At 33.8% G+C, this 20,750-nt stretch overlaps 1 protein-coding gene across 6 annotated transcripts in view; it reads left to right on the plus strand.

The window, feature by feature from the left end:
• CEP128 (centrosomal protein 128) overlaps positions 1-20,750 on the plus strand; it is a 94,085-nt gene that overhangs the window by 8,457 nt on the left and 64,878 nt on the right. For all 6 annotated transcript variants that reach the window (XR_006163007.1, XM_033063336.1, XM_033063335.1 and 3 more), the window contains exons 7-13: positions 1,036-1,127; positions 1,843-1,915; positions 6,909-7,025; positions 14,003-14,089; positions 15,552-15,626; positions 16,828-16,960; positions 18,502-18,662. Coding sequence is in view for 5 of the 6 variants with exons in the window: in XM_033063336.1 (XP_032919227.1) it covers positions 1,036-1,127; positions 1,843-1,915; positions 6,909-7,025; positions 14,003-14,089; positions 15,552-15,626; positions 16,828-16,960; positions 18,502-18,662 (738 nt within the window). In the remaining variant the exon portion in view is untranslated. The remainder of the gene's footprint in view (positions 1-1,035; positions 1,128-1,842; positions 1,916-6,908; positions 7,026-14,002; positions 14,090-15,551; positions 15,627-16,827; positions 16,961-18,501; positions 18,663-20,750) is intronic.

Below are 20,750 nucleotides of genomic sequence, written 5' to 3' on the forward strand. Positions count from 1 at the left end.
TAACCACTGTCTCCTTATTTCCATTCTGACTTTTTCTAACTGAAGTAATTTTTCAGCCAAATGGTCTTTTAACACATTTAAGTCCCTCTCTTTCTTAGCACATGCATTTTGAAAGTACTATGTGTTATTTCAAAGTCTCACAGGTTAGGTTAAAATTTCTGGTTAATCATGTAGGGGAGGCAGTAGTGCCTTGAGGGCAGTCAGCTTGGTTGTGAAAGATCCAGGTTTAAATCTAGGGCACAGAACAAAGGAGTATTTTGAATTAGGGTTTTTCATAACGACGATCCTGGCCGTGGAATTGTTGACAGGAATAGGTTGCATTAGGATGGATTAACTGTCACTTTCTATCCCATGAAGAATGAATGACCTATTAATTTTTTTGTTTGCTCCCTAAAACTTTGATGATAAATTGGAAGCCTGCTGAAAGGGAAAAATGGGAGATTTTAAAAAGAAAGGTAGATGTATGTTTTTGGTTTCATTTTTTTTTTCCCCCAAGGTCTAAAAAGAGTATGTAATATCTTGGGCAAGGTAAAATACCTGTTCTTGGTAGTTTCAGAATACATTATACTGCTATGCTTGTTTTATTTCAAGTTCATGTATTCTATTTATAGTAGCATACATAGCTGGGCAGAACTTTGTTTTACCAATACTAGTGTCTATTAACATGAAATATGTCTGCTAAACGTTACTTGTTCAGCTGTTTCAATTTGCTTTGCTTAAGGTTAAAGAGGTGGTATAGTGTCTAAGCTATGAACCACAGGAAAAAAAAAAACCATAGCTAGGAAACTTGGTTTAGCAAATAAAGTACTGAAAGTTGAACTACAATGAGCAAGTATTGTGAAGGGTGGATTGAAAGTGCACAAGCCTCGTCCAGTCATCCAGGCTCAATTACATTTCATGGAGTTTTATTATTTCTTAGTTATTTTTATCTGCTTTATTTTTAAAATTGTGTATATTTATAGATATGTATTTTTGGAATATCCCAGAAAAAAAAGTTCCTAATCCTTGGTTTAATTTGTATACTTTTATTTACAGCTGCATTCTTTCCACCAGTCTCTTCGAGATCTCAGCAGTGAACAACTTCGCCTGGGAGATGACATCAGTCGTGAGCTTTCAAGAAGAAATCGGTATAAACAGAATATAACTCCTTGTGAAGAACAGTGTGGAAAAAATTCTTAAAGTCTTCTAGTTCAAAAAATAATTGTGGGGAAAATGAGGGATTGTGCAACATGTACATGAAAGTAGGATTATGAACTATTTGTGTAATCTTCTGTAGTATTTATAAATTTAAATAACACCTACTAATTCCAATTTGTGTAATATATGGGGCTTTCCTCAACTTTTTAAAATATATGCACAAAATGGCAAGGACTAGGGAATGTCTTTCATTACAGTTTTGCTCCTAGTTTGTTCTTGTCACAGGAGTCCCTTCAGGGCAAGCTCTCCTGCAGGCCCTAATATATGTACTTTCTCAACATGTGGTGCTTTCTTCAATAGCAATAACAGGAATTAAACTGTTAATTCCTAGTAGGAAACTACTGTTCAAAAGGACTGTGTAGATGTGTCCCTAATTTTGTATTTGACCTGATACCTAGCTGATACTTAGATGCTGTTTCTTCACCTGAGGAAAGGGAATGCTTTTGATCATGAATTTTTCACTTGAGGCTTGTTTCTAATTATGCTATAAATTATTATGAATAGGATATGATCTTTTATGAAGAGGCTGTAGAACAAATTGAAGTAGCAAGCAATTCTGGTGGGTTGTTACTATTTAAAGTTATCATGGATGTTACTTAGCTTCTGCACTGTAGAATATTGTCTTACTAATATTTTTCTATGTAGGACTGATGCTGAATTAAGGAAAACTCTAGAAGAATTGTCTGAAAAAGTCACTGAGTCCCAAAGACAAGAAACGGTGAGTGTGACAACGTAGAACAGATTATTTATATCTGGTATTCTAAGCAGGATGTGGGCTTCTATTTTAATGTTTGTTAATTGGTGTCATATATTTATATGTATATCTGAACGTGATCTTATTTGGACTACTATAGGTTGTTGAAATGTTACCCTTTGATAATGAAACCAACAAGACAAGTTTTATATTTCAGGTGCTTGTTTTAAGTACAAGTGTTTTACAGGTGTGTATATTGTGAATTTTTCTGCTTCAAAATTCACAGTCTTGGAGAAAAATGCTTTTTAACTTCAAACGTTGGTTTGAATGCCGTTATAATTGTTGAAGGCAGTTTTGGGAAGATACAAGCTTTCCCATGTTATGATAGTAAATACTATTGTCTCTTCTTCCTCTGTCCCTCCCTCCCTCTCCTTTTCAATCCTTATCATCTGTGTAGCAAAATGGAAAGAGTCTCTTTCGGACTTCACTCTTCTCTGAAGGCTTTGTGACAAAATGTAACAAAGGAGGCAGGACAGCCATGACAGTCTTTTCTTTTTTGTCTCCTGTATCTGCTGGAAGCAGACTGACTGCAGACTATGTTAACTTAAGTCTGAAAGAGATCTGCTATTGAGATGGAAGTCAAGCAGCGTATTGCTGTAGGAACAAGAGAAGTTGAGAATCACCCCAGTAATTAGTAGGTGAGAATCCTGTAGATAGCTCTTGACACATAAGACTTGAGTGTATGCTTTATGTAAGCATTTACTGTGATATTAAAGTTGTAGCAAAGTTGACTTTTCAGAGCAAGGGTTTATGTGCATATTTTCTCATAGGTGATCAATCTTGCTCTAAAATTGCAAGCATAGGTACTAAGGGCTGTAGTGTTGTATTTGTCACTGATAACAGTATTGTTGGCATGGACCACTTGTTGGTACCAGCAGACTTAGGAATTCTTCTAATGAGATTGCTTAATTCAGAATTGATTGTCCTTGGTGAAAGTGAATTGGGTAAGATGAAATAATTTTTTTCTCAAAACTTCCTAATTCAAAGTTGTGCAGGAACTTTTGTCCTTAGTGCCTTTATGATTTCACTTGGGAGTGTTTATCACCTCAAACATTGCCATCCTTGTATTTATATTCTGCTGTATGGTTCTTGGCAATAAATTATTGACTTGAAATCTTGATAATTTCACAACATGAGCTCATGGTAGAAACATTCTTTTCAGTTTAGTGTCCTTTATTTTTTTCGAGACATATATCTAAATTCTTGCAGTTTTGTATATCCAGGGCTGTTTGAAAATTGCCTGTATGTAGATTTGTGATACTAAAGGTCTAAGTCACTACAGTTCTTTTGAGTCACTAGTTCAGAATTTATTTTTGTTAGAGTTTATCATTCTTAGAGCCTTTTTGATGCTGAATTTGAATACTTTAAGATTTGCACAACACAAGCAAAGCACAATTTTTTACGTGTAAAGTGAGCTTTTCCATCTCAGTATAAAAAATAGATAACATCGAATGTGGTGACTCGTGCATAGTTGGGTGCTTGTTTCAGTTCAAGCACTCTCCATGGCCTTGTACTTGAGAATCTATATGTAGTTTTGCTATAAAGCCTTTCTGGTTCTACAACTCTCTATATCAAAATCTCTTTCTTAGTCAGAAATTTTATTCCTTTGCTTTTGGAATGGGTTTGGGTGTTTGCTAGAAAGGGATATAAGCAATTGAGAGAATGTTTGCTTACTTTATGGTTATATAAGATTACCCTCTTGGATATTTTGTTACAATCACTTGGACAGAAGCACATCCCAAATAGCACAAGATGCTGATCTTTATACACAGAAAACAACTTCATGTAGTTAAAATTAAGTGGATGCATCATTGAGATGGTGCTGTTGTAAAATGATGATAGACTGTCTCTGGAAAAAGACAGCAATATCAAGTGAAATGGGTCTTACATGGAGTTACTATGGTTATGATATCTCAGAGGGCCAGGATTATTGTTAGATAATGAACTGTCTCTCAGAAGATCTGGTATAAAGATTTTTGGTACTTCATAGGTGACTTATAAAAGGTATAACACATATTATCATTTGCCGAGAGAGAAGAGTTTAACAATATTTAAAGTTATATCTCTGAAAAAAGTTTGCTTGTTTTGTGATTTTTTTTTTAATACTCCTGTTTCAACAATGCATTGATGATAAAATGGATCATAACAAGAACAGCAGCAAAAATCTGTAGAAATTAATTTCTGTTAGCAGGACTTTTGCACTGGGAATAACAGCAGAAAGCTAAAAAACAGGGCAGGAATTCAATAAGTGGGATGGTGATTTTTGTACAGTAAGCATCCAGCATCTTCCACAAGATTGTATTTAGCTGCAGGACTTAAATGTCACCCTAGTTTTTAAAAAGGACATTCTGTTCTTTGTATTTAATTGCAGGAGAGAAGAGGAACTTCTTGATAGCTTAATCTGTTTTCATACATTTTACTGCTACCTGAAAGTTGTATGTGGATACACAGCTCTAGTATCATCATTTTTATTTAGATAGTCTGTGTTGCTAAAAAAGCATGCTTGAAATCATATTTTAATATGTTCTGAATGCAGTAATTTCGTGCTAGTATTTAATGTCATAGTGTGGAGCCTCCATATTCTTTGTACTGTCCTTTGGTGAACCACTTGTCCACATTAAGATTTTTGGTAACATTCAGAGGTCACAATACATACTTTCGTGGGAGAAATGTTGTCCCAAGCCAGGGTCATTTGGGACAAAGGAAGACAAGTACGTTTTTAAGTTTACTCTGCATGTACTAATTAATACATTAACACTTAACCGTTTCTAATTTTTTTTTAACCCCTACTGTTGTATTCCACAGGCTGTGTGACAATCTGAGGAAAGTCAGAGAGGCTACAAAAACAGGGAACATAATTCTTGTGGGAAATTAAAGCCTTGCTGCACTGCCAAGGTGTTAGCAATACCATATCAATGTACAAAGTATGGGAAACAAATAGTTATAAGTAGCATCAAAATGTTTGGTGGTTTGTGTTGGTTGTGGAGGGTTTTTTGTTTGTTAAAGAGGATTATGTCTGTAACTGAAATTTCCATGACAAATAGAATGATATATTATCCATCTTTTTTTAGTGCCTTGTTAGAAATAATACAACAATTGTATTATGGAGTGAGCTGAAGGAAGTCAGAGGCAAGGCAAATCACTTCAATAAAGTTACTTTCTTATTTGTTCTGAGTTAGTGATAATTTGTAATGAAATCTGAACTTTGCAGGAATCTAAAGGCTGTCTAGTGCTGCCTCATGTCATGTTGTCTGCTGTGTTTCTTAGACCCATGATGGTGAATAAATTACTGAACTCTCCTTTGGAATGTTATCTTTGGGGCTGATGTTACTTTTGAATCTTCTGTCAGGTCAAAATTGTATGTTTTCTTTCTTAATAGCTTTAGTGCTCTTAAGAAAGTGCTTCACTGAAAAAGGTACATGAGAGAGCTGAGAAAGCTTTTGTCTTCAGAAGCACATAGTCAAGACTTAAAAAAAAAAGTTAAAACATTACTGTTTCATTTCTTTATGTTAGATATGTGTGGGGAAAAGGATGACAGCTTATTTCCTGGCTTTCAGCAAAGATATAACAAGTTTAATAACAGTGTTATTTTCTGTTCCTGCTACATAGCATCATTGTTTCTGTTAGCTGAAGTGTTTTATGAATTCTGAGAAGTAACGCTAAGCAGTACTTGTCAAAACAAACATCGCAATGTGGCCTTTATCTTTTATACATGACTTTTTAGTAAGTAATTATTCTGGATTATGGCTGCAGAGCTTTCATAACTTCACGAAAGTGTGTGGTTTGATGCAGTACCAGGCATCTCCTGATGGTTTTAGGAAAAAATACAATATTCCAGACTGTAAGCTGGCTGTTCATCTGGCTGCACAAACAAGAAGTGTTTTCTGAGAGATGTATTCTGTTGTGAAGAAAAAGAGTGTTTTGTTCATTTGTTCTTGTGAAACCCAGAACATAAGTGTACCTTTAATTGTGTTTCTGTTGCTAGCTACGTCAGTTGTGTTGTTCATGGTAAAATCTTCTATCCATTCATAGGCGTAGCACTAATAGAAGTGTGCTTAACAGAGAAAGAGAACTTATTCACCTCCACGTACGTTAAAAGCTAATAGTTGAATTGTGTTTTAGTTTTTTATCTCTTTTTATTTCCATCTTTCTCTTTTTATCTAAATGTTATTTGGTAATTAATTTTAAGGTAGGGAGGAAATGATACATAAATATTTTTCTTTAACAAGTCTTTAGCAACATAATCTTTAACAAAATAAATTTAATTTGCTGCCTCAAGAGGGTGCTGTCTGCTAGCAGCTTGAATTGCAAAAGTGAAGTAATTCTAGGTATTCTAGTCTGATTGAGCTTTATGTTCATATTCCGACTTGCTTTAATAAATAGCTGTTGTTGATTGCATTAGTTTGTCTACGGGTTCACAAAATATTGGAAAAAAGGCTTAAAGTGTTGTAATTATTTTGTGTTGTTACAGGCATTCTCCTGTACTTAGTTCTTGTTTACTACTTTTTACTCACAGATTTTGTATCATGAAAGAGGCAAACATTGGTCTGTTTTGCAGGCTGGAGATGTGAACGAAGTGTCCCTCCAGAGGTTAATCAGCCTTGTGACAGAGAGGCTAAGACTTTTGTATTGCAATTTCACATTAAGCTCCTTTAACCTTGATAGTGAAATATTTAATGCTTGAGTAGAGCCACCTCTATAGAGAAAAATGTGTATACACCTAAAGGACAATACTACCAGCAAAATAACAGTTTGGTTCCCTGCTTGAGTACTTCTGGAGTACTCACTGCTATGACTAGTTATTTTCTCTACCATTCTAAATCTGCTTTAATGAAATACAAATTATGTTCTCTTTTCTTTTTGCCCTGAACTCTGTTTACATTTTTGCCATTGATATTTTCACGTGTATTTAAAGGACACACTAATTTCCTACCAAGGGTTTTTTTTCCTTTTGAAGGTATCAGAACGGGTAGAGAGAAGACTTCAGGAGATAGAAGAAGAAATGCGTGCTGAAAGAGAGCTTGTAGAAAGGCGCCAGGACCAGCTGGGACACGTGTCTCTTCAGTTACAGGAGGTATGCAAGTGGAAGCTTTCCTTGCATTTAAGATTTGATTAGGAATGTGTTGCATTTGTGAGCCTGTACCTGTCAAACTGGCGAAAGTGCTCATATCTTTGGCACATTTTTTAACTCTTAGTCCAAGTCATGTTATTCTGATGATCGGATGATACCAAGCACAGTCTCAGTCCTTCATTATATTGTCTTGACTATATTTAGACCTTTTTGGTGACTGATACAAATGTTTTAAGCACCTACCCCATATGCCCTTCCTGAAAACCCAAGCAAACAAAAGCAAATTATTAGCTGGGTTTTTTTCAATTAAAACATTTTATTTTCTAAAGGGTAAACTTTGCTTGCTCATGCAAATGAATTTATATAAATGCAATAATTTATTTCAAAAAGCAATCAAAAGCATGGTAGTGGCCAGACAACTTTTCATTGCATTTCAGTTTTAGTCAACAATACCTGATGAAATATAGAATACTGTTTAGAAGACAAATAGAAATGTTTAGAATATAAATTAAAATTTGAGACAACTATTAGCTTTTTCTCTTCTTTTTTTAGAAAAGATACGAAAAATACTTATTCCTTTTTGATTTTGCTCCTGTTTAGAAAATCTGTCTTAATTCCTTGGTTTTCACTTTTAGTGTTTGCAGCATAGCTTTTTGGAAGACATGCTGTGCAGTGATACTGAGGAACCTTGCTCATGATACTATGTATTTCATGTAAAGCTAGAGACTGTTCAAAGATGTCATATGTTGGAAGATGAGATGCTTTTTTTTGATATAGATAAAAAGTAACATTTATCAAAAGGCTTGGAATCCTTCTGCCAGTATTTCAGAAAGACTTACTGTTTCATTTTCCCCCCAGTTGGTGCCCTAGTGGGTGAAAGGAGCTGTAGTGCTGAATTTCAGTTTTCATTGCTCTTTAATATGCCTATGTCCACTTCTGGATTCTTCACTTGTGCCTTCAGGCTGGGGAAGGGATGCCTAATCTAATGTATTATTGTGGTTTGGTAGTGTTATCTGCAGAATGGAACAATCTTATTTTGTCCTTTTAAAAGGATGATGGCTTATAATCTCTAAAGATAGATTGACACTGCCATAATTTCCTTAGAAACAAAACTTAACTTCAAGTGAATGAGTTCAAATGTAGCTCAAAGAATTTTCGTATGATCTTTCATAGATCATCTGAATGATCATAGTCTATGTGATCATGAGCCTTCAGGGTGGGTACCTTTATTCTTGCTAACTCATCTTTTGAATTTCATGCAAAAAAATTGTGAAATGCTAAGTACATCCTAGACCTTCTATTCCCCTAAGATGTCCAACTGTGAATTAAGATGGTTTAATCCTTTCTTCTGTAAATCCTACTTTATTTTTCCTACGGAGCTCCTTTCTAAAAGTACAGTATTAGTTGCTGTATTTTAGAAAGAATGTACTTGAATTGCCTTGTTTACTTCTCCGTAGCCTAGTGAGAATAAAGTAAATAAATATTTTGCTACAATTGCTATTTGAATGAAACATGTTTCTGCATAATTTTGAACTTGTTAATTTGTTATTCTGTTTCTTGTCCTTTGTAATTCGAATTATGTGTTAGATGGACACTTCTAACTCTGACAGTGGCTTCAGTGTTGCGGTAATCATTGCAAAGACATAATGTTCTGTTGAAGTCTACATATGTTTTAATTTTTTTCTCCAAGATGTTTCCCAAGTAACATTACTGGAAAGGAGGATAGTGTTTGGACTGAGTTTTGAAATACTGTCGTTTAATATGGCCTGAATGATTTACAGAGAAATACTATTTAAAGCATTTATGGCTGTTCAATGATTCAATTTTTTCGTTATTTTGTGTGTTAGACATTTCAAACTAAATCAAATATGACTTTTGCATGTGATCAGTAGTTGCTCTAATTAAGAAATCATGTGAAGTTGATGAGGATTAAATGCCATTATTTTTTCAGCAAAGTGCAGTGCCTGTAACTGACCACTACTTGTCAGTGTTTTACCGTCTTAAGAGAATCACCTTCCTAAATTGCACTAAATGATATATTTTCAGGATTTAACAGAACATGACAATACATTTATTATATACAGACATTCTCTTGTCTGTCTTTGCTTTTTCTCATCTTTTTGTATGATGTGCAAGCTTCTTACTTGTATTGTAGTACTACTCTGATCATAGACTAGTTATGAACCAAGAAGATATCTAGGTGTATACTGACCATTAAGAAAGTTTGGCGTATAAACTTTTGTATCTTTAAGTTTTAAATTTGCATTTTTATTCTGAATCTTTAGCTTGTCTGTGCTATGTGTAGTTGTATAAAAACTATTTTCTGTACATTTTATGTATCTTTTACCTAAGTGTGTATTGGTACATTTAAAGAACAAATTTGAAAATAGCAGTTAGCAAACGAATTCATGCCATTGTATATCTTAATTTTTTATATATTCCTGATATAAACATGTTTCTGATTAGAAAAAAGAACAAATATTCTTGTCTTGCTGGGATGTTGACATATATACATGAATTGCTTTAACAACTGCTTTTTGTTGTGTAAATGAAAACTGTTTTGAGATTCCTCAGTACTTCTTTTTCTTTGAATATAAAGACAGCATCACCTCTTACTTTTTGTTTACATTTATACGTTTATTTTCTAGAACAAGATCAGGTATCATTTTAAAATGTTTTCTTTGCGTTCTTTTCTGTGTGTTGGGTGTCCTGGACAACTTTACAAAATTCTGTGCTTGGCTTCCTGGATTTTGGTGAAGTGTCCATGTGTTCATGCTTGGTATACTTTAGGTGAACAGAATAATCTTTTTTGAACCTTTTGGATCCACTGACTGTGATAAGGCAGTGACTGCAGCTGTGTCTTAAGCTAGCAACTTGGGTAGGCCAGGAGGCATTTTTTAACTTTCTCTTTATGGAACTGTATACTTGGATTCTGTTTGCCTCCTTCTACAAATACCGTGAACTTCAAGAAACTGGTGGACAGAGAGTGGGGTAAACTGATCATCAAAAGTGTTATTGAACATTGTTTTTTGCATATCTTTATCACTGATCTTTTTGGACAAACATAAACTTCATCTGTGCTCTGAGCCACCTGGATATTTTACTGCAGCATTGATACTTGCTCTTTGGCTCTGTGCTATGCCACCTGTGGCCAATGGTTTTTGTTTTGATTGTAGTTTGAATCTGGCTCTTGCTTGGAACACGAGCAAGTCTCATACATATCTGTCACTGAAATAGCTAGGTAGTCTCTTTTTAACTGCCTGGCTGTTATGTTTAGGTAGAATACTTGGAGCCTTGCTAATCACTAATGTAGCAAGTTAGGGAAAGTATTTTCATTCAGATTAGGATGTGGTATGTTTTTGCCTTACTTTAAACTATAGCATGAGGCTCTTCTGCTTGTATGTTTGTGGTAGTCTGAAAAACTGAAAGAGCAAGTTTCAGTTTGTGGTCTGTAAACACGCTTTCAAAAAATCTGGTTTTATTTAATAAAAAAACCAACACAGCAAATCCAAACCTAGACCAAAACCCAAACCCTAAGAAAAGTTAGTAGGCTAAAGTTGCTGTAAAAGTTATGATTTGCTCTTGAAAGGTTATCATAAATTGGGAAGATTGAGGACTTGAGTTGTTCCACAATCATCCCCATACTTTTCCTCATGTATAAAAGAAATTGATCTATGAAGCAGTAAGTTATGGTTTTGAAGTTCTGTAGTTACTCTGTGTATGTGGATGAGGTATGCTCAGTTGGGGTATATGTTACATTTGTATTCTAATGCTGTCTTATGCTAGTGAACTCTTTATAAAGACCTGTAAAAATTGCTGTCCTTGGTCAAATCAAAAGTTCATCTAGCCTGACCACTAAGCTGGCAGTGGAACATGTAACTGGTCCTTCCCAAAACCATGCTGTGAAGACCTTTGTACATGGAAGTTCTCTGTCTCCTTGTGGCCTGCTATACATCTGCCTCCTCCAAGGCCCCATCAACCTTCTTGTCAGTCTCTTCCAGAAAAGCCTGGACACTAATGCTTACAGAGGAAGATCTTGGTAGGAGAATCCTGTTGGCTATAGGTCTGTTCCCATTCCTTGGTGCTTCAGCTTCTCTGGGCAGTGTCTGCCTGCTGTTTGGGAGCCATCAGAAAAGAGTGTGTGCTTGAGCTGTTGTCCTTAGCATCTGTTTCCTAGTTCCCCTTTTTTGGTACATTTGACTTCCTCAACCCCTTCTTTGGGGACAACAAATGAAATCAAAGAATCAGTTGGCTCTTTATGTTTTGGTTTTTGTTTTTTTCTTTTACCCCTCCCAAGAGAAAGCTTATATAGTGATCCATAGTGGAGCAGAAACAAGTGTGGCACAAAACAACAAAAAAGAATTATTTATAAAGAGTACAGGAAGGAGGCAAAACTCAGAATTAACTTTTACCTGTGCAGCTTCTGAATTGACCGTAACAGTAGACATTTTTCTGGCTGTGGATGACCAGATGTTTCCATTTCCTTATGACATTTTGATTAACTGCTTACCTGGCACCTACGCATGTTTCACAGTCCAAACAGTGCACATGTAGTATGTTTCATTTACTGTAAGATTGCTTCTTTTTGCAGTATTTAACTCTGGTTTGTATATATATATGTATATATATATGTTGGTTTTTTCCTTGAAAAAGGCTGTGGGCAATTTTTATAATATGCAGAAAATAAAAATGAAGGTTATATTTTTAGTATCAGTTATAGTAAAGGATGTATTTTTGTTTGAAATTTTTCCTACTTAATAGCCTGAATATAAGCCAGTGAAGTTGAAATGGCATATTTATTTCCATATTTATTTCTGGGAATTGGGATGTGCTACTGAAGCAGAGATATTTTTTGCTTTCAACAGGAATAATCATTGAAAATCTTACTAGTGTTCCTGAATCCAGCCCAGCTGTAATACTTTCTTGATGATTCTGACATCTGTAGCCAAATCTGCACATGAAAACATGCGTGTTTGGTACTATGTTGATTATTATTTTAGTGGCAAAAATAAAGTTGGCCTAAAGTTGACTGACTGTAACAAAGCTTCTAATTTTACTAATAAAACTGATAGTCTATTGCTATTGATAGACATTATACATTCCAAATAGGCTGTTCTGAACTAATACTTCTGGTGATTAAAAATAAACAAAGATAAAAACTCAAACCAAAACAAAAACCCAGTCAACTTGGGTAATACAAAAACAGCATTAGCTGAAGAGATGACCTTAGACTTGTTCATGTTGCTTTTTGGGACTTCTTCCAAGAGTCTTTTTGAGTAAAATGTGTGCAGTGTTGGGTTTTATAATTGACTGGAATGATTGATTTAAATCTCTACTGAATACTTAGGAAAATACCTTAAATGTATTGCAATCTTCTATTATCTGATTAGGGATCAGTATGACTAAAAGTAGAACTCTTTATGTGGCGTAATATTTTCAGTGGCATAGTTAGGATTAATGTCTTCCACAGTCTCAGATTTTAATGTAAACTGTTCAGGCAGAAGAGTAATCCAAACTATACTGAAACCCCTGTGTGTACTGAGGTGAGGTTATAAGAGTGACGTAAGTATATAAAGCCATTTATTTTCTCCAGAAAGCTACTTTTAAAGCCAAACTTCTAAAGCTGAATGCCTGGCTTCACTGAAGTTGATTGATATCTTGTATTCTGTTTTCATACACTGAAATTGCTCTCCAGTGTGCAGTGAAGAGAAAATGTTCAAAAACTGAATGAAATGCACAATTTATAGGGACAAATTTCAGGCGTATTTGTTAAAAGAGATATTCCTTTAAAATGTAAATGCTGTTTGGGAACAACAGACTGGGAAAAAGATATTTCTTTCCAGAAAGGCTATGTATTTTTGTTGTTCTGTTGTTTTAGAAAGTAATTATGGCAGGCATAGATGTACTTGTGCTTCAAGATACGGGATGAAAGTAAAAGATTTGTGCTAAGGAACCTAATTAATTTGTGACTAGTGTGAAAACACATGGTCACGTTGCTCAGATAAAAACTGGGGTTTATAAAAAGTTACAGAAATTCATGGTAAATTATCAATATATGGCTACTGATCTCTTTCAGCTGATGTGTCTCAGTGATACTTAAAATGAGCTAATGATTTTACTATGACTTGAGGTATCTAACCCTGGGTTGTTTATGTTGCAAGTATTACATCTCATTAATATCTGTCATGTCTAGTTCTTCCTTTGCCAGGGATTGGCTGTGGTTTACAAATAGTGTTGTTTTGCAAAGGGACAAGATTTTGAAATTGATATTTAATGCACTTTTATTTTTTATAAGATGGTTTAGAAAGTGTACACGTGTGATTTTAGATACTTCAGTCTGAGAGGGAATGGGAAAAGTCCCATAGATTTGTTTTATTTTTTGTGATTGTTGTCAAGGAAGGGCACATCAATGTTGGTAACTTTTGATCAGGACAGTTTCAGTTGATTCAGTTGTAGTCCTGTGGCTCTAAGCATCTGTCCAGATTCAGAAGAAATAACCTTTTTCCTTTTTTTGTTCTTTTGACTTCTAATACAACTCATGGTAGTGTTTTCTTAATTACACAGTGTATTGTATTTCATAACATGCACACTTTATGTTAGAGAATATATTCTTTTAATCTGATATTTACACAGCTAATCTGTAGGGGATCTCTTGAACCTTTTAGACCTTAATCTAAAGGTGTTTGGGGTCAACTTGAGTGTCTGGAGCTCTATACATCGGAAGGATGTTAGTGCTGCTTTAGACTTTGTGTTTGTCCCTGTTCTCTGCATGGGTGTGTTTATGTATGCATGAACTTATATTTATCTTTTCATAACAATATACATTGGCTCTACATGGAAATGTTAGATGCAGACAGAAAGCATTTGTCTAGATCTTGTTTCTTAAATGTATGAGCAGATTCTTTAATTTTAACAACCTTGGAATGATGGCTTCTATAAATTTTGTGGTGAAGTTTACAATATATTTTTATCCTCTAAAGGTTTTAAAGAAGCAAGATGCTAAAGCAAATGAAACAGAAGAACTTATGAGAAACAAACTTGTGAAATATGAAAGTGAAAAGCACCAGGTAAGCCTTCATTTTTTCCACTTTTTTTGGTTTTAAATGAGTGTAAAGTGTCATCTGTTACAGTATATGCTTTTTTTTTCCTGAGAAACCAGCAGAACAAAATTTTCTTTTTAACAATACAAGTTGTGGGATTTTTTTCTGCATCAGAGGCACTGTGAATATAGCTATGATCAGCTTGTGTCTCTCCTTCAACGCTCTTCAGTTGTAGTATGTTACTTCTAATGACTCTTCCATCCTGCCAGGCAGACAGATTTATAACTTGGGCATTATCCTTGATTTCTTTCTCTATTTTGTCTCTGAATTTGTATGTAGTCTGCTGTAGCAGCAGCTCAAAGCAGCCTTTCTTCATCCCTACAATTAACTCATGCTGGTTATTTTGCACCATAGTTATTAGTAATTACTCTTATTGAACTGTTGACGTATTTCACTCTTTCTTTTAATAAAAAACAAAATTTCTTGTTTTTCTATTCTAGCAGGATACTAGGGCTGTATTACACTTTTCCTAGTTTTTTCTTTTTCACTTGCATCAAGTTTAGCATCTTTCCAAGTTATACCCCTTTATACTAAACCTTTATGTAGTGTTTTATGTTATGTTGTTCTCTTCGTTCCCTTAATGTTGGTCCTGTTTACTTTGCTTATTTGCCAGGCTCTCAGCATCCTCCTTGTGATTGCTATCTCAACAATAACAATTTCTGCTGTCAAAACTGTATTTATTTCCAAGTGGATCTTTGAACTATTTATGGAAGAAGTCACAAAATATTTTGTAGCTTTTGCTTTAGTTTCTTCTTTTAATTTTTTAATGGTCATCAGTTGATGACTATTTCTGATTGCACATTTTGTATAATATGTTATTAGGAAAACTTTCAGTTTTATGAAATTCAGGGCGCTTCAATATTTTAGTCCTCTTGTTTGCAGAATAATTCAAATTCATCATCTTGCACCACACAGAAAATCCTACATGCTTTACCAATGACAGTTCTACCAATGTGTGTCATCTTTAACACTTCTATGAATAAACTATTTACCAAAGGTGACTTAAAATATTAAGTCATTATTAACTTTGAGTTTGAAAGTATGTTCCAAATCCAGGGACAACATTTTTGAAACTTTGTTAAAACTTATCTTCCATTTTTTAAACTTTTAACTGGGTAAAGGTTTGCTTTCATGGTTTTTGTTTTGGATAATATAAATGAGTTTGTATATTTATGTGATAAAAATGATACAAAAATTATAGACTGTAAGTAAAAATCTCTTTATGTAATTTAAGTAAATATTGCAAGGATTTAGTGCAAATGAAAGTTTGCTTAAAATTTTGGATAAATAAAAATACTATGTATATTATACTGCATTTTAGGTAGATGTTTATATGGATGAATGTGTGTCAAAATTAAATGTTAAAATAGACTTTTATATTATGATGCCTACATTGCTTTTCTTTCTTCATCGTCTTCTGAAATGAAAGCTTGAGCAGGAATTGGAGCAGTCCCGGAAAAAGTTGAGTGAATCTGAAGACACTAGAGAAGCTCTTTTGCATCAGGTAACTGCTTTAGTGTGGTAAAAATCCTAAGGTTTTCATATTAGGTTGTGTCTGAGTGTTTTTGTTTAATATTCCTATCTCATCCTATGATGACATTATTTTATGAAGGAAAAAATGAGGTATAGAACGACAGGTTTAAATGTGTATAATATGTGGACCAAGCTTGTTGTATTTATTCTACTTTCCAAACTTGTATGTGTATATGTTCATATGTATTAATTTTAGTAGTGGTAGTAATGTTATGTTTTCAGTACATACATACATTATGTGAAATTTCATTTCATAATGTGCTTTAGGACAACTTCTGTATTAGTAATCATTGTTCTGCAAAGCATATTCTATAATCGTTTAAATCAATGACCTAGAAGGATTTTCTACATTGTAACATGCAGTAAAAGTAAATAAACAAATACCTGAAAATGTATCTAAAGTGTGCTTTAAACAATAGCTATTGATGCATATATGATTAAACTTAAAATTTGTAGGAATTTGGTTTATAGCTTTAGAAGAAGTCCTTTCTTCTAAACGTCTTTTAGAGGGGCTAGATAAAAAGACTGCAATAACTAGAGAGGAGGCAGTTGGCATTCTCATCTTTTAGCATTAGTTGTTTGACTTGTGTACCTAGCAGAATTTTGAGTTAGCTATATTTCTGTTTTGAATTTAAATAATTGTGAATGGAATATAGGGTAATATGAATTAGAGGCATTTTTCTTCAACTTTAGCCTGTTGGATTTTCCCTATTTTCCTACATGTTGTCATCTTTGTAAGTGCTATTCTATATATGATAGAAAGGAAAAATGTGAAGATCCCCTGTGTCTCTTATGAATAAATACATTGTATATTTAAAAAGCACAATTTAAATAAAACATATTGTTTATTAAATTTGTATAGACATTTTCACTAGCTATGTAAAAGGACAATTTCAACATATAATATGGTAGCATTTTGTTTGGTCTAGAGAAATTAATGCTCATCTGTTGTCAACATAAATTAAAATATTTCCTTTAATTTTGAATAATCACTTTGTGGCCTCTAATTAGGAAGTAGTTTGTCTCTTTGTTTACCATCTGCAGTAGTCTCAAGATTTATTTATAAATACTTTTTGTGTATAGTAGTATTTTTTTATTGCTTAATAAAAGTATGGTATTTACTTTTTTGTTGTGTTGTTCATTAAATTTTGATGCTTGTGCATATATTTTAGATTGAGGATCTTCGTTCCCAGCTTTCGAGAGCAGAAGAAGACCGTGTAGAATTGCAACATCAAATTTCATATGCTGCTATGCATCGCCAGAGCTACCAGGATGTACAGGAGGATGACAGGAGAATTAGAGCAGGTACAACTAATATTTTGCACTAGAGACCTGCAAACTAGTTAGTAGGCATAGTCATTAATTTTATCTTAAAGTTGCAGTCTAATTCTCCTATTGTTTCAACAAAACCAGCCAATTAATTTCTCAGGTTTAAGTTAATACATATGGGCACCTGAATATTAACAGAGAAATAGCAATGACAGTTAATTTAAGAGAAAATAATTTGATTTGCATGGTTGAAACAAATGAGATAATTCCAGCAAACTGAGTAGTAAATGTGTATTATTTTTAAGTAATATTTTTTCAGAAAACTTGCATTTCACTCCATTTGCAGTTTGAATTCTGCCATCTTGAAAATTGTAAGAGGAGTCATTGACTACGTAGTTAATAAGGCTGATGACTTTCTGGTAGAATTTCCAAGCAATATGTTCCTGAGTGGTTTAGAGAATTTTTCTGTATGATACAGCCAGGTCTTCTCTTTGCACTGCCTTAGAGTTTTGGAGTTGGAATAGTTTTGTTTAGAAGACAAATACTTTAATCTATTTCCAGATATAATTGCATGTTAAATTACCACTTTTGCAGGGTATTCAATTAATTTTACTTATCTATCTGTATTTAAACTTTTTAAACATAATCAAAAAAGGCATTAGAGGAAGTCTTTATGTTTCTCCTTATTAACATTGAAATATATTACTCAAGGTAATAGACAAATAGTGACTCTAGAATAGAATCCAGTGTGTATGTGAGTTTTTCATTGGTTTGGCTAAAGACATATTTTCATATTTTCATATTTTTGTGCTTCAGCTTCTGAATTATCTTGGTTTTTAAAATAGGACTCTGACTCCATGTTTTACAAATCTCATACAGAGCACTGGAAATGGGCTAGATTTTGTATGTGGCTTAGCTTCAGAAATGTAATGCAAAATAATAATTTCACTGTTGTGTTTCACCTTGCTATGTTGTTTCTGTTACTTCAAAAATATATCGGAAGAAGACAAATAGAGATTTTTTTTTTCTTTTGCCTCTAGTCGTTATTTATGACTGAAGACCTTTGAATTTGTGATTGAGAGAATTTATAGCTTACTCTTATCAAAACCTTTGGTTGTAGTTGCAGGATTCAGACATAAAATTCACAGATAATGTAACTTTCAAATTGGGCGGTATTACTCTGGTGAGATAAAACCTTAGCCTTGAAGCTGATGGCCAAATTTCATTTAGACCAGAGCTTCCCCGTTTTTCTTCCATTTTATTTTATTTTATTCAATTTTGTTGAGGCTTTGGTTGTTTTGTTGCTTTGGATTTTTTTCTTTGAGGGGAGCAGCTGTGTGCAGGGGTAAGAGTGGAAACCCCTATAAAATAACTGAAAAATACTGTTTCATTCAGTAAAATGTTATTAGGTTATGATACAGGTGTACCATTTTTCACAAATATTTAGGTCAAAATGAGTAGTTGTAGAATAGTCTCGAGTAGAGAATCAACTTGCCAAAAATTAAATGAGATAAAATTAATTTACCAAGAGTTGGTATTTCTACTGAGTCTGTTGCTCTGTTCTTGCTGTTTTACAGTAGTTGAAAGATATGAGAGAGAGAAGCAAGATCTAGAGAAACATATTTTGGAACTTAAAGCAAAGCTGAATCATAATGCTGTAGTGTCAGAGGTAGAAGAGTTGAAGAGATGTATAGAGCGTAAGGACAAGGAGAAAGCACAGCTTGTAATGCATATCCAGGTATGTTGGGTCTTGTTGCTTTTTCCTTGGTGGCTTTTTTTTGTTTTTTAAATAATTTCTTATCTGTTTAACATTAGATGATATATCAGATTAACTTCTTTAAAACTAAGAATCATGTTTGGTATTTATTGTGTAAATACCTTTGAAAAGTGATTTGAGTTTGCCGACTTTTTTCTCTCATATGTGATACCAGAAGAGGTATATGCTATTGCCCGTGATTTCATGGTTTGGATTACTTCTCTTTCCCATGTGCAAAGAAAAGTTGATCTGATTTTATCAGCACTCACCGTTAATAATGGTTCTTAGAACTACTTTTATAAGGTAGTACTTACTTCCTTATTCCCCATGCCATCATTCCTCAGAGCTAAAGTTCAACTTTAAAAATTGAGGTACCTTGTTCTCTTAGAGAGTGCAGTAAAGTAACAAAAGTAGGTTACAACTTCCCTTTTTTCAGTAATTAGATCCAATATAATCCTAAGTATTAGTAGTCTTCTTTATGGTAAGCACATAATGTTTAATGTGATTCTCTAGAAAAAGATAAGAGCAGCCTTTTGTACTGGAATTTTCGTTAGAAGATTTTGACCATAAAATGAGATCTAAGTAGGCAGTAGCATTATTATTTAATGTGGGAAATTTCTGTATTTCTTGCTCTTGTCTAGATTTTTCATTGGTGGTAGTATGCCTGAACAGTTAACAATTTTCTTCTGTCTTTTGTGATTGTCTGGAGAAGAGAGTTTGTTTGCAAAACCATGTGTATTATTGCAGTAGTCAAGGACTTCACTTTTTGTTCTGCTTGTATTTTGGCATTCTGTAAGCAAGGGATTTTTGTATTTATTTTCCTAATGAAGGTAATTATCTTTGAAATGATATTTCATCACTTTGGAAATTCAAATGTAGGAATTTATTTTTCGTCTTTTCATAGATTTACACGACTATACTGTTCAGTTTACTTCTGGTGCTCCTTTAACTTGTCAGCTTCTCTGCTGATTTAAATCAAAGTAATACATCAAATTACATTTGGAAAAAAGTGACCTTCTCAAAATAAGTTCCTACATGCTTTATGAAATTTGGTCATTGAATAGGTGTAAAAAGACCTAAAGGATTTCTATAGAGGGGTAAGACAAGCAGAACTCATTTCCTGATGTCCATTCTAGGAGATCACTAAAACCCATGACTAACTGAAAACATTCTGTTTTTTTGTTTAGTTGTGCTTAAGAAACTAATTATTTTGGCGACAGGAATTAATGGGGTAAAAACCCACAGGAAAACAATTATTTTAAACTTCTGCCTGTAGAACATGCTTTCTGAAGGGTCAGAATGATTTTATAGTACTAATTTCCTGCCCTGAAAGTACTCATGCAAGAATGCTCAGTTGGGGTCATTGTCATTTCTCTGAGTTAGAAATCTTTGACTTCCCTCATTTTCTCAACAGAAAATACTTTGTACTTCTTATCTGCTTCCCGCTGCCTTTCTCCTGCAGGGGCAGTAACAGGAAAATAGCTGGTGTGTTTTTCTTTTAATGAGACATCAAGGAATGCAAGGATGTGAATTTCTAATCTTGTGTACTAACAAAGCATTTTGTCAAGCCTGGTCTAACAGCTGCTCCTATCAGATAGTCTGATTCCCAGTTGGAAGTGACCAGTCATGTTTGACTTGGGTGTAATTTATCTTTGTTTAGTGGGGAGGATCTAACTTGCCTCTGATGTACATGTGATACTAGAAATTTCTTTTGATTTATTCAAATGTCATTGTTTGCAACAATTTGAGTTGTGTGCATTGTACATTTAGCTTCCAACGGTTGCAATAAAATCTCAGTGTGATATAAAATGTAGAGGATGAAAAAGGTTAAAACATATTCTTAAGCTCATGTTTAGAAGTGAGTTCAATCTTAAATTAATTTTTAAATTTAATGTTTACTTCAGTTACTGTAGTTTATGTAATGGTCCAGATGTGAGATTTTCCAAATGTATACAATTATCTTAAATTCATTTTTCTCCGTGAAACCATATAGATATGGGGCTGTTACGGCTAGCTATTAAGATTTAACTGTTATGACTAAGAAATAAACAAAGTACTCAAATTATAAAG

This window comes from Catharus ustulatus, chromosome 6 (genome assembly GCF_009819885.2).
Source record: "Catharus ustulatus isolate bCatUst1 chromosome 6, bCatUst1.pri.v2, whole genome shotgun sequence".
In the NCBI taxonomy this organism is placed as follows: domain Eukaryota; kingdom Metazoa; phylum Chordata; class Aves; order Passeriformes; family Turdidae; genus Catharus; species Catharus ustulatus.